The sequence below is a fragment of the Scyliorhinus canicula genome, chromosome 9 (assembly GCF_902713615.1).
Source record: "Scyliorhinus canicula chromosome 9, sScyCan1.1, whole genome shotgun sequence".
Classification (NCBI taxonomy): Eukaryota; Metazoa; Chordata; class Chondrichthyes; order Carcharhiniformes; family Scyliorhinidae; genus Scyliorhinus; species Scyliorhinus canicula.
The window spans coordinates 85,276,480-85,291,214 of NC_052154.1; the positions used below are offsets into that span (position 1 = coordinate 85,276,480).

Below are 14,735 nucleotides of genomic sequence, written 5' to 3' on the forward strand. Positions count from 1 at the left end.
GTTGTGAGGGCGAAACCCACGCAAACACGGGGAGAATGTGCAAACTCCATAAGGACAGTGACCCGGAGCTGGGATCGAACCTGGGACCTCGGCACCGTGAGACAGCAGGGCTAACCCACTGCGCCACCGTGCTGTCTTATAATCGAAAATTTAAAAAGGGAATCAGACTGTTATCTGAAAAGGAGGAATGTGCAGGCTTGAGAAGGGGAGAGAACGGAACTGAGAGAATTGCTCACTCGGAAATCTAGTGCAGATATGAAGGATGGATGGCCTCCTACTGCGCTGTAATAACTTTGTGATTCTGTAATTTCCCAAGCAATGTTGCTAAAACAGATTGTCTGCTCAATAATTCAGTGCTGTTTGTGGAATGTGCAATGTACAAATTGGCTGCTGCTACCATTACAACAATGACTACATTTCAAAATACTTCTTTGGTTATTATAAGAGGCATTATATGAAGGCAAACCTTTCATTATATTTTACAGATTATTAATCTACTAAAGCACACTTCCCCCTTACACTACAGCATTGCTTCTTCAGCTTCCCTGTTTCACACACTGCTGCTCCTTTGCTGACATTCATTTGAATGTTGGGCACACGCTGGTGTTTGCTTCAGGCAGGAACTTTTCATTTACAGCGCAGATAGCTCACAACCGACACTCAATTTCCAATCTGTTGTGTCTAATGTGTCAATTACTTATAACTCAGATCTAATGAAGTACAGTTTTTCTCCTGGTTCCCTTCTGCTTGCCTCTCCAAACTAGCTCATTAACGTGCTGTCTCCGCAGACTACAGTCTCTTGCTGATGACTTTGATTCAAATGGCCATTCTTCAGGCTCTGCCCCAAGGCACAAGGTGTCGGCAGGCTGATGTGGCAGAGGGCGCATCTGACCCCTGACCGCTTTCCACACTTGCATTTGTATATCACCTGCAACATCCCAAAGTGCTTCACAGCTACCGGACGTGACAAAATGGATTTATTAGGAATGTGTGAGGTGATCCGAAGCCTGTTTGAAGGGCTGGGTTTTAAAGAGATTCGCGGGAAAAGGAATTTGGAGGGCGCAGGGCTTAAGGAGGAACATTCAGAACGCAGGATCAAAATGGCTGAAGTTACATCCTGAACTGCTGGGACATAGTAAGAAGTCTTACAACACCAGGTTAAATTCCAACAGGTTTGTTTCAAACACTAGCTTTTGGAGCACTGCTCCTTCCTCAGGTGAATGAAGAGGTATGTTCCAGAAACATATATATAGATAAATTCAAAGATGCCAGACAATGTTTAGAATGCGAGCATTTGCCGGTAATCAAGTCTTTACAGATCCAGAGATAGGGGGAACCCCAGGTTAAAGAGGTGTGAATTGTCTCAAGCCAGGACAGTTGGTAGGATTTCGCAAACTACGACATCATCTTCGCAGCCTTCAACACATCGCCAGGCAGGAATGTTCCCTTCCAGTCGGGGAACTATTCAGCAGTCAAGGGCATTCAGCCTCTGATCTCCGGGTAAGCGTTCTCCAAGGCGGCCTTCAGGACGCGTGACAACGCAGAATCGCCGAGCAGAAACTTATAGCCAAGTTCCGTACACATGAGTGCGGCCTCAACCGGGACCTGGGATTCATGTCCCATTACATTCATCCCCCACCACCTGGCCTGGGCTTGTGAAATCCTTCCAACTGTCCTGGCTTGAGACAATTCACACCTCTTTAACCTGGGGTTACCCCTCTCTCCGGATCTGTAAAGACTTGATTACCTGCCAATGCTCGCATCCTGAGCATTGTCTGGCATCTTTGAATTTGTCAGGGCAGCAAAGTGGCGCAGTGGGTTAGCCCTGCAGTGTCACGGTGCTGAGGTCCCAGATTCGATCCCAGCTCCGTGTGGAGTTTGCACATTCTCCCTGTGTTTGTGTGGGTTTCACCCCCACAACCCAAAGATGTGCAAGGTAGGTGGATTGAACACGCCAAATTGCCCCTTAATTGGAAAAAAAGAATTGGGTATTCTAAATTTTAAAAACAAATCTTTGAATTTGTCTATATATATGTTTCTGGAACATACCTCTTCATTCACCTGAGGAAGGAGCAGTGCTCCAAAAGCTAATGTTTGAAACAAACCTGTTGGACTTTAACCTGGTGTTGTAAGACTTCTTACTGTGCTCACCCTAGTGCAACGCCGGCATCTCCACATCATGTTGGGACATAGGGAAGGGGCAAGAGGCCAGAGCTGGGGGAATGGAACGGTAATGCTGGGGAGGCTACAGAGGTAGGAAGGGACAACGGTGATCACTTTAAATTGGAAGTGATGACAGTCTTGAAACCAATGTATATCAACAAATGCAGTGGTGATGGGTAAATGGGACTTGGTGCAGGTTTGGATATGGGAATGGTAGAATGGGGGCATTTTTTTTCTTTATTCTTTCACAGTTTGTGGACATCACTGACAGGCCCACCCCTAATTGCCCTCAAACTGAATGGTTTGCTGGGCTATTTTAGAGGGCAGTTAAATATCAACCACATTGCTATGTGGGGTCTGGGGTCACATGTCTGCCAGACCGGGTAAGGATCGCGTATTTCCTTCCCTAAAGATCATTGGTGGGTGGCACAGAGGTTAGCACTGCTGCCTCACAGTGGCAGGGACCTAGGTTCAATTCCGACCTCGGGTCACTTTCTGTGTGGAGTTTGCACGTTTTCCCCGTGTCTGTGGGTTTCCTCCAGGTGCTCTGGTTTCCTCCCACAGTCCAAAGACGTGCAAGTTAGATGGATTGGCCATGATAATTCTTTTTTAATATTTCCATTCAGAAAAATTTCAATTTATAACATACAAAAAGGTCAAACAGATTTATACAATTTTTATGAATCAATCCCCACAAACCAGCCCAACCTTTCCCATATTTACCCAGAACCCTCCTCAGTCCCCCTCTCCCATGCCCCACCCCCCAACCATCCTCCCCAATTGCTGACAATAACTAGCTCCTCAAAGAAAGTAATGAACGGCAGACACCTAGAGTAAAACCCCTCCTCTGATCCCCTTATAGCGTACTTTATCTTTTCCACAGCAGGAATTCCGACAAATCCCCCAACCATGCTGCAGCCTTAGGCCTTCATCCGAGCAAGACTCACCTCCGGGCTGTTAGGAAGGCGAAGTCCAAGACATCAGCCTTCTTCCCCTCCTGCAGCCCCGACAAGTCTGACACTCCGGAGATTGCCACCATTGGCCACGGCTCCACTCTAACTCCCAAAATCTCTGACTTTGTTTCGAAGAAGGAAGCCCAGAACTTAACCAGCCCCCTCGAACAACCACAACTCACATCTGTCCTCTACACCTGGAAAGAAACCACTCATACGTACCCTGGTCATGTGTACCCTGTGTACCACTTTAAACTGAATTAAACTCAGTCTTGCACACGAGGATGATGTAAAGTTGACCACCAGTTCGGTGATTATACATTCACTAAGACACCAGAGTGCCTGCCAGCACCCCACTCACTATCATATATCTCCCTCCTGAGTCCACCAACATATTAGCCACCAAAAAGGTCACCCTCCTTTTGATCAGCACTGCGGTCCCCCTCGTCCTCGCGTCAAAGCTCGTATGGAACACTTGCCCCATCCACCCCTTCCGCAACCTTGTCAGATCTCAAACTTTCAGATGTGTCTCCTGCAAGGAAACTATGTCCGCCTTCAAACTGTTTAGATGGGCAAACACCTGGGATCTTTTAACCCCCTCACATCCCATGTAATCATGATTGGGAGCCTCTAGACCCCCCCCCCCCCCAAACCATGATCAGCCATATACCACCCGCAGGGAAGTCCGACAAGGCCCCACCTCGCATCGTGTCCAGGCCCACCCAAGATGGATGCCACCACCCCCCCTCAAACCAGTACATAAACAACAAAACCTTCATTATCAGCAATTTGTCCCTCCACCCTCTTAAATCCTTCCCCTTCCTAGCTCCCTGACCCACCCACCCCAATCATCCTACAAAAAACCCTTCCACCAATCCCCACTCCTCCCTTCCCCATCCCAAACAAAGAAAACCCAACCACTCTAGGGTCATTACCTCACCAAACAAAAGAAACAAAAAACACCCGTGCCGTCCCCAGGTAACCAGCCGCGGCTCTCGCCTCCACTTTACTCCCGTTAACCAGCATATCTGCTAGCAGGGTGACTCCCAGCTGGGGAAAAATCCAAGTTATACACACAATAAATCAGCAAATAGCCCCCCTACCTGAACCCACGTGCAATAAAGAACAATCAACAAACCTATCTCCAAACCCACTCCCTCACCCTCAATATTTCCAAGAGTTTCCAATAATAAACATAAAACCAATAATCCAAATAAAAGACATGAAAATAACAGAGATATGAGAAAAAAGAAGAGAAAGAGGAAAGAAAATAACACTCGGGTGTAACCAACAACTTCCCCAGTACGTACTTCTTTACAAAGTAATTCGCCTCCTCCACCATGTCGAAGTAATAGTCCCTGTCTCTGAACATGACCCGAATGCGAGCTGGTGCAGCACTCCAAAATGCACTTTGCTCTTATAAAGAGCCGCCTTGGCCTTATTGAATCCTGCACGCCTTTAGGGCAGCACGGTAGCACAAGTGGAGAGCACTGTGGCGTCACCACACCAGGGTCCCAGGTTCGATTCCCCGTTGGGTCACTGTCAGTGCGGAGTCTGCATGTTCTCCCCGTGTCTGCGTGGATTTCCTCCGGGTGCTCCGGTTTCCTCCCACACTCCAAAGACGTGCAGGTTAGGTGGATTGGCTGTGTTGAATTGCCCTTAGTGACCAAAAAAGGTTAGAGGGGGTTATTGGGTTACAGGGAATAGGTTGGAAGTGAGGGCTTAAGTGGGTCTAGGCAGACTCGATGGGCCGTATGGCCTCCTTCTGCACTGTATGTTCTATGTTCTTTATGCCAGTTCTGCCCCAACGTCCCGATAAATTCTGATGGGAAGGCTCTCCCAACTACATTCTCGGGTGTGCATCACCCACCTCATGATCTTTTCCTTATCCAAATACTATGGAGTCGGACTATCTCCTAGGTGGCTCCCATCTGGTGGGGAGATCTGGTGGGTCTGAACCACTTTATAGACCCCCCTCCCCCACCAGCTGCTCAAACATCTTCACCACATAGTCCGCAGCAGTCACACCTTCTATGCCCTCAGGCATCCCAATGATCCTCAAATTTTAATGTACGGAGCAATACTCCAGGCCGTCGCACTTGGCCTTCAATGTCTTCTGCCCTTCTGGCAACATCGCCCCCTCTGCCTCCAAGGAGGTGATCAATCACCATGGTCTCCTACATATTCCGAATTGTCGAACTCTTTAACTCCAACCATTGTTCAGCCCTGTCCAGAGTCGCACAAATGAGCTCAATCACCTTTGCCAGATTGTCCGTGACCACCTGCCTCTGTTTCCTGAACTCCTCCACCAGAAATTCCACCAGCCTCTCCGTAGTCCACTGAAAGGAGAGTGATGACACAGAGGTCTCCGCCATTTTCTCCCCACCTGCGACACGAGGGCCTTCTAAATCGGACGAGGACCCTTTACTCGACTTGCCCTTCGTGTTATAACCTCCAGACATCCCATGCTGGAGGAGGAACCCAGACTCTCCAACTGCACCCCTCTTTTCCACCTGCACAGCATCTGTTAAATGGGCAAAAAGGGCCAAAAACCGAATCCCCAAGCAGGAGCCACCCAATGTGTGACCGTTCACCTCATGGCAGCCACAGGAAGTCGATTAGCCATGAAAAATCGCCGTTTAATTTGCCTGAGCGTGGGTGTGAGTGTGACTATGATGTGGAGTGCCGCTCCTCAAGCTATAAGCCCCTGGCGACAGACTAGTGACCTGTTCCAGGAATAATTAGCTACAGAGACAGACAAAAGTCTGACAACGCACCATCAGGGTATGCAAAGGTTGAGAGAGAGAGAAAGAGAAAGGACATTAGTAAATCAAATGGCTTTACGGTCACCATTACTGAGACGAGTTTTATAATCCCAGATTTATTAATTGAATTTAAACTTCACCGGTTGCCATAATAGAAATTGGACCTGTGTCCCCAGAGTATTAGCCTGGGCCTCTGGAATGCTGATCGAGTGACATTACCACTATGCCAATAATACCCATATTGAGGACACGTCACCCTACTGTGGCCTTAGTTTGGAGCAGATTAAACTACATTTTCAGAACGGTACCACAGAGTCAGCGTGCCGTTGCTCAAGTACTGTGGACTGTGAGAGCAATTCTTAAAAAGTAGCGTCTCCCTGGAGATGAGTATTTCGATGTGCCACAGCAAGACTCTGAACTAGTTCCAGCTATTGAGCGTAGGTGTGAAGCAATAAATTAGAAAAAATACATTAAAAACAAAATTATTTTTAAATATTTAAACCCATTGCCCTGCGACAGTTGGAAACTGGGTCATCCTTGCTTAACTAGCATGGAATGCTGGGTACCGCCCCGTTTCCATGGAAACTGAGTGTTGCCTGATCGAGAATATGGACTTCATGGCTCTCGCTGTTCATTGAGCACCTGCTAACTTGGGGCTTGGATGTATAATTTTTCTCACATGGAGCAAATTGTTTTTTGAAAGATGCACCTTAGTGTAAGGAATGGTATAAGCGTTTTTTTATATGTGGCAAAGAGTAGCAGGACTTCCCAAAGAGTGGATAGGTGAAAGAACAAACTTTCATTTCTATAGTACCTATAAAGTTTGAGGATTTTCCAAAGAGAACCAGAAACCTTTTGAAGTTTAGACACTGTTGGAAACGATTTGTGCTGAGCACGATAGCACAATCAGCATTGAGTCAAAAAGGGCCCATCATCTGTTTTAATGCTATTGATTGAGGGATTAATATTGGGCAGGGCATTGAGGAGAACGCCTTTGAATAGTGCTGTGGCATCTTTTATATGCACCAGAGAGGTCAGATTAGGTAGGCCTCAGTGTGAAAGATAGCACCTCTGACAGGGCTGCACTCCCTCAGTATTGCCCTGGGGTTTCAGCCTGGATTGTGTGCTCCGGAGTGGGATCTGAACCCTGATACACCATCAGTAACACACAACGAGTGATGAACGTAACTGAGGCTTTAATACACTAAACAGCAAGCCTCCTGCCTCTGGACCCGAACTGGGTCCGGAGGCGGAGACTTACCACCTTTATTTTTGATTTATTATTGTTACATGTATTAGTATACAGTGAAAATAATTGTTTCTTGCATGCTTTACAAACAATGCATACCGTACATAAGGAAGGAAGGAGAGACTGCAGAATATAATGTTACAGTTATAGCAAGGTGTAGAAAAAAGATCAACTTAATATGAGGTAGGTCCATTCAAAAGTCTGATGGCAGTAGGGAAGAAGCTGTTCTTGAGTCGGCTGGTACATGATCTCAAACTCTGGTATCTTTTTCCTGACGGAAGGAGGTGGAAGAGAGTATGTCCGGGGTCCGTGGGGTCCTTAATTATGCTGGCTGCCTTTCTGAGGCAGCGATGATAATCTCCTTTGTTTTGTTGACATTGAGGGAGAGATTATTGTCGTCGCACCAGTTCACCAGATTCTCTATCTCATTCCTATACTCTGTCTCGTCATTGTTTGAAATCCGACACACTACGGTGGTGTCATCAGCAAATTTGAAAATCGAGTTGGAGGGGAATATATACACAGGCCTGAGGGGAGGAGCCACAGACGGAGCCAGCCTGGACAAGCCCAGGCATGCACAATACAATACAATGCCATACAATGCAATACTGTGGTTTACCACATTCACCCCCTGTTTTAAAAAAAGTCCGGCGGGGTGAAGTGGTCTTAAAGTTCAAGTCTGTCGGTGGCCATGACCTTCCACCGTGATCGCCTCAGACCCGGCTGTGGTGTGGACGCCGGTGTCGAGACCTGCGCGTCCGGGTGCGTGTTGTCTTCTTCTTCACCCAGATGTTGAGTCGGTGTGGTAGTCACCACTAACTTTATTAGATGTATATTAGATGTAGTACGGTAAGACTCCTGTAATAGATGTACATGGGTAAATCCCTGCCTGCTGGCTCCGCCCAGTAGGCGGCGTATAAATGTGTGTACTCGTCGGAGCTGCTCCCATTCTGGTAGCAGCTACAGGAGGCCAAACATCTTTGCTCAATAAAGCCTCGGTTATTCCACTACTCTCGTCTTTGTAGTAGTGCATCAGTCGGCAAAGTGGTGGGGAGGGGGCAGTGTATGGGCAGAGAAGGTGGTGCTTGTCGCCGGTGGGCCTGCGGGTGCCAGTTCGTGAGGGAGGTGGGCAGGAGTGGGGGAAGACTGTTTAGGCTGGGGAGTGGTGGTGATGGTCGCTGGGGAACCTGCAGGTGCCAAATCCCGAAGGGAGACCGCGTCCTGCTGCCCGTCCTGGTGTGCCACGTAGGCATATTGTGGGTTTGCATGGAGGAGCAGGACCTTCTCGACGAGGGGGTCGGTTTTATGGCTCTTCGCATGCTGCTGGAGGAGGATGGGCCCTGGGACTGTCAGCCAGGACGGAAGTGAGACCCCAGAGGTGGATTTCCTGGGTAAAGCAGACATACGTTCATGAGGGGTCTTGTTGGTGGCTTAACACAGGAGCAACTGGATGGAGTGGAGCGCATCGGAGAGGACCTCCTGCCAGCGGGAGACTGGGAGACTTCTAGACCGTAGGGCCTGAAGGACGGCCTTCTGGACCGTCGCTTTCTCCCTCTCCAACTGTCCATTTCCCCGGGGGTTGGATTGGATTGGATTGGATTTGTTTATTGTCACGTGTACCGAGGTACAGTGAAAAGTATTTTTCTACAAGCAGCTCAACAGATCATTCAATACATGGGAAGAAAAGGGAATTGAACAGAATTCAAGAAAATACATGAGAATACATAATAGGGCAACACAATATATACAATGTACTACATAAGCATTGGCATCGGATGAAGCATACAGGGTGCAGTGTTAATGAGGGCAGTCCATAAAAGGGTCATTTAGGAGTCTGGTGACAGTGGGGAAGAAGCTGTTTTTGAGTCTGTCCGTCCGTGTTCTCAGACTTCTGAATCTCCTGCCCGATGGAAGAAGTTGGAAAAGTGAGTAAGCCGGGTGGGAGGGATCCTTGATTATGCTGCCTGCTTTCCCCCGGCAGCGGGAGGTGTAGATGGAATCAATGGATGGGAGGCAGGTTCGTGTGATGGACTGGGCAGTATTCACGACTCTCTGAAGTTCCTTGCGGTCCTGGGCCGAGCAGTTGCCATACCAGGCTGTGATGCAGCCCGATAGGATGCTCTCTATAGTGCATCTGTAAAAGTTGGTAAGGGTTAATGTGGACATGCCAAATTTCCTTAGTTTCCTGAGGAAGTAAAGGCGCTGTTGTGCTTTCTTGGTGATAGCGTCGACATGAGTGGATCAGGATAGATTTTTGGTGATGTGCACCCCTAGGAATTTGAAACTGCTCACCATCTCTACCTCGGCTCCGTTGATGCTGACAGGGGTGTGTACAGTACTATGCTTCCTGAAGTCGATGACCAGCTCTTTAGTTTTGCTGGCATTAAGGGAGAGATTGTTGTCGTTGCACCACTCCACTAGGTTCTCTGGGTTATAGCTGGTCGTCCTGCTGAAGGTGATGCCTTTGCTGAGCAGGAACTGATGCAACTCGTCGCTAATAAAGGAGGAGCCCCGATCACTGTGGATGTAAGCAGGGAAAGACTGTGCAGGGCCTTGATGACGGTGGCAGAGGTCATGTCAGAGCAGGGGATGGCGAAGGGGAATCTGGAGTACTCATCAACGATGTTGAGGAAGTACATGTTACGGTCAGTGGAAGGGACGGGCCCTTTGAAGTCCATGCGAGGCGTTCAAAGGGGCGGGAGGCCTTTACCAGATGTGCTCTGTCTGGCCGATAGAAGTGCGGTTTGCACTCCGCACAGATCTGGCTGTCCCTGGTACGGACCTGACCTCGTCGATGGAGTAAGGCATGAAAAAACGGGTGACCTCCGGGTGACAGAAGTGTTGTGGAGGGCCCGGAGTCGGTCTACCTGTGCGCTGGCACATGTACCGCGGGAGAGGACATCTGGGGGCTCATCGAGCTTTCCGCGTTGATACAAGATATCATAGCTGTAGGTGGAGAGCTCGATCCTCCACCTCAGAATCTTGTCATTCTTAATTTTGCCCTTTGTGTGTTATTGAACATGAAGGCAACCGACCATTGGGCAGTGTGGAGAGTGAATCGCCTGCCGGCCAGGTAATGCCTCCAATGTCTCACAGCTGCTACAATGGCATGGGTTTCCTTTTCGATGGAGGAGTATCGAATTTCGGAGGCATGGAGGGTACAGGAGAAGAAAGCCACGGGCCTGCCCGCCTGGTTGAGTGTAGCAGCCAGAGCAAAGTCTGATGCATCACTCTCCACTTGGAAAGGGATGGACTCGTCCAAAGCGTGCATCGTGGCTTTGGCAATATCTGCCTTGATGCGATTGCAGGCCAGCCGGGCCTCAACCATCAGGAGAAAAATGGTGGATTTGATCAGTGGACGGGCCTTGTCCGCATAGTTGGGGACCCACTGGGAATTATACGAGAAGAACCCCAGGCATCTCTTCAGGGCCTTGGGGCAGTGGGGGAGGGGGAGTTCCAGGAGGGGGTGCATGCGGTCGGGGTCGGGCCCTAGGACTCCGTGTTCCACGATGTAGCCGAGGATGGCTAGGCGGGTTGTGTGGAAGACGCATTTTTCTCTATTATAGGTTAGGTTCAGGAGTTGAACGGTGTGGAGTAAGCGCCGGAAGTTCTCGTCATGGTCCTGCTGGTCAAGACTGCAGATGGTGACATTGTCCAAGTAGGGGAACGTGGCCTGCAGCTTGTACTGGTCAACCATTCGATCCATTTCTTTTTGGAAGACTGAGACCCCGTTGCGACACAGTACCCCTGGATTTCAATTGCGTGGGATCCGGAAGCCAGGGAGATTTTCTGGGTCACGGGTAAAATTGGGAGGGAAGAGCACCTTACTGTCTCTGGGTGAATGAAGCTGTCTGTGCTCCTGGAGTCGAAAAGGCAGGCCGTCTCGTGCCCATTGATCCGGATGGTCATCGTGGACTTCGCGAGGTGGTGCGGCCGGGACTGGTCAAGCGTGATGGAGGCGAGCTTCAGAAGGCAGTCAGTAGGCCGGTCGGACGTAGCGGCGGCTAGCGTACGGTCGGGCGAGCTGGGCTCCTGGAAGGCTGTGGAGTGGTCCTAAGATGGCGGCCCCTATGAGTCACGCGTGGCAAGAAAGGAATAGAAGGATATGGTGGTAAGATTAGGCGGAGATGGGAGGGAGTGGCTTAGTGGTATTACCACTGGACTAGTAATCCAGATACCTGGGGCAAAGTTATGGGGACCTGGGTTCAAATCCCACCATGACAGATGGTGAGATTTGAATTCATTAAAAAATCTGGAATTTAAACGTCAGATTGTTGTAAAAATCCATTAGGTTCACCAATGGCCTTTAGGGAAGGAAATCTGCCGCCCTTAACTACTCCAGATCTACAGCAATGTGGTTGACTCTTAAATGCCCTCTGAAATGACTAAACAAGCCACTTAACTGAGGGGCAATTAGGGATGGGAAACAAACCCTGGCCCAGCCAGAGATGTCCACATCACATGAACAAATTTTAAAAAGTGATCGAATAACTGGTATCGACCTGTTTCTGTGCTGTGATATCTTTTTTAAAAATATTTTTATTCAACACATTTTCACCATACAAAAGAAAAGAAAAAAAAATGACTAACCCCAACAATACAATAACAATCCCACCCAAACCTGGGTAGCGGGCCCCGCCCACATCGCTCACAGACATCCTTCACCCCCTCAAACAGCCGGCTCATCCTAGAATTTGTGAGATGCGCTCTGTACACTACCTTCAGCTGTACCAGTCAGCTCCAGCCTCGCTAACAAAGTCCATTACCTGCGCCCCCCCCCCCCAGCTTCTCCTCCCACTTCGCCTTAATCCCCTCTCTAGACATCCTACCCTCCTCCATGAACCTCCCATAGATCACTGAAAAGACCCCCCACTCCAACACCCCCCTCTCCAACACCCACCCCCCCGACCCCCCCCCCCCCCCCCCACCCCGCTGATAGCACCGCCTCAAGCAACAAAAAGCCCGTCGCTATTGGGAAGGTTGGAAAATTCTTTCCTGCAAAGTTCCGGACCTGCACATACCTGAACCCTTCCCCTTGCGACAGTCCATACTTTTCTCCCAACTCCTCTAGGCTCGCAAATCGCCTCCACCAAGCAACAGATCCTTCATTTCTTTAATTCCCCTCTCGTCCCATCCCTGAAACCTCGCATCCATCCTCCCCAGCTCAAACCCATGATGACCCTAATTGGCACCTCACCCCCCGAACTAGTCCCCAGCTTAAAGTGTCGTTTAAACTGCCTCCAGATCTTCAATGTGGCCATCTCCACCGGACTCCCCGAATACTTTCCTGGAGCCGTTGGACACGACAGCGTTGCAGCGCCAGCAATCCCGACCCCCTACACGAGCCTGCCTCTACTGTGCTGTGATTTCTAAATAATTCTTTGTAACCAGTCAGTTTTTGAGCCAAAATGTTTTTACCTTTATTTTTCAATAATCACCATTCGCTTGTACAAAGGATCTAAGTTATTGTTTAACAAAACATAGTATTTATCTCCCACCCGCACTCCCTGTAATTAAGGGGAAAGTTACAGTGATAGCTTTTTTGACACTGCTGGGACATCGGAACTGAGGTTGGCGTTGGGACAGGTAATTGGTTATCATCACTCGTGCGTTTTGAGCCTGTCTCAGGCAATGAGGGACCGAGGATCAATTGTAATAGCTGTCACTTTACAGAGACGAAGCTGGAGACCGCAGTCACGACAGAGCGTAACCCCGGCGACGGAGCGGCGGATAACGCTGATGACGCAACAGCAGACGAACAGACGGAGGGCGACACAGTGGACGGCGGGGAGCTGGAAGGGGACGAGATCCTCGAGGAAGTTGACGGAGTGGAGGATGACTTTGACGACGAAGGCACGGATGAGCTGGTAAGCACAGATATCACATAATATCAGCATGGTGGTGAAGCCCATTTTTAAAATTGAAATCAACAGTCATCGTACACCATCGTTGCTGTTCAGTTGCCCCCTATCTGCTGGTCCGAAGTAGAAGAGAACAGACTATAGAGAGATAGGGTAATGCCTGAGTTATGATTTGTACTTTGCTGCTAATACTGAAAATTTACAAGAAACAGAAAAAGCTGGTAAAGCCCAGCAGGTTCGGCAGCATCTGTGGAGAGAGAAACAGAATCCTTACAATGCAGGAGGAGGCCATTCAGCCCAGCGAGTTTGCACTGGCCCTCTGAAAGAGCACCCTATCATAGAACATACAGTGCAGAAGGAGGCCATTCGGCCCATCGAGTCTGCACCAACCCACTTAAGCCCACCCTATCCCCGTAATCCAATAACCCCTCCTAACATTTTTGATCACTAAGGGCAATTTATCATGGCCAATCCACCTAACCTGCACGCCTTTGAACTGTGGGAGGAAACCGGAGCACCCGGGGGAAACCCACGCAGACATGGGGAGAACGTGCAGACTCCGCAAAGACAGTGACCCAAGCCGGGAATTGAACGTGGGATCCTGGCACTGTGAAGCTATAGTGCTATTAACTTGTGCTGCCCAATCCCCCACCCTATCTAGGCCCAATCTCCCACCCTATCCCCATAATCCCCCACCCTATCCCCATAATCCCACCTTGGGGCAATTTACCAAGCCAATCCACAAAGCCTGTACATCTTTGGACTGTGGGAGGAAACCGGAGCATCCGGAGGAAACTCACGCAGACATGGGAAGAATGTGCAAAACTCCATGCAGATAGTCACCCGAGGTCGGAATCGAACCCGGGTCTCTAGCATTGTGATGCAGCAGTGCTAACCACCGTGCCGCTGCGTCGCTAGAAGCATCATGCAGACTCAAAACATTAACACAGTTCCTGTCTCCTCAGATGCTGCCAGACCTGCTATGTTTTCCCATTTTCTGTTTTTATTTCAGATTTCCAGCACCTGCAATATTTTGCTTTTATTTGAAAGCATTACCAATGTTCCCATGTTATACGGCACCGGGGAGGGGGGGGGGGGGGGGGTGGCTGGCGAAGGAAAGGCACAACAGCATGTCACCGTTTCTGAAATATTTTGGCTGCGTGAATGCACTGAATGTGGGAAAATCAGTACTTTGCAGTCGCCATAGTAAATGTGCAGCCAGCTCCACTCATGACAGATGCTGTGTACAAAATGTAGATGCCCACACACGGGGAGCTGGGAAGGTCACGCTGGCCAACTTCGCAGAATCGTGGGTTGGCTCATTTGGAGCAGTTCCCAATGGAAAATGTGCTTGAAATTAATTTGAGTGCATGTCGCATCACATCAAAAGAACCATGTCACAGACATCTGTACAGACAGCTTTTCTGCTTCTGGTGTTCTTGAAATGAATGGAGGTGAAATCAGACAACGGGGGCGGATGGTGAATACAGAACAGAACCTATTGGTTCAGCATTAAAGGATGATGCCTATGTTTAGAGGTTATATCCTTCTGTCCTCCAAGCACTTGGGATAATTCTAACTTTCCGCAGAGGTGCGTATTGGACAATATTGCAACAGTCATTACTGTTTCTCCTATCCAAATTGCCTTTCCATTAGCTTCAGCGTATCACGTTAGCATTATTGGCTCACTCTTGCAGCTTGAGTCAGAGGATTGTGGGTGCAAGTCTCAGTCAAAAGACGGAAC

At 49.1% G+C, this 14,735-nt stretch overlaps 1 protein-coding gene across 8 annotated transcripts in view; it reads left to right on the forward strand.

The window, feature by feature from the left end:
• LOC119971491 (RNA-binding Raly-like protein) overlaps nucleotides 1-14,735 on the forward strand; it is a 1,731,169-nt gene that overhangs the window by 1,680,122 nt on the left and 36,312 nt on the right. For all 8 annotated transcript variants that reach the window (XR_005461849.1, XR_005461852.1, XR_005461853.1 and 5 more), the window contains exon 9: nucleotides 12,804-12,997. Coding sequence is in view for 1 of the 8 variants with exons in the window: in XM_038807076.1 (XP_038663004.1) it covers nucleotides 12,804-12,997 (194 nt within the window). In the remaining 7 variants the exon portion in view is untranslated. The remainder of the gene's footprint in view (nucleotides 1-12,803; nucleotides 12,998-14,735) is intronic.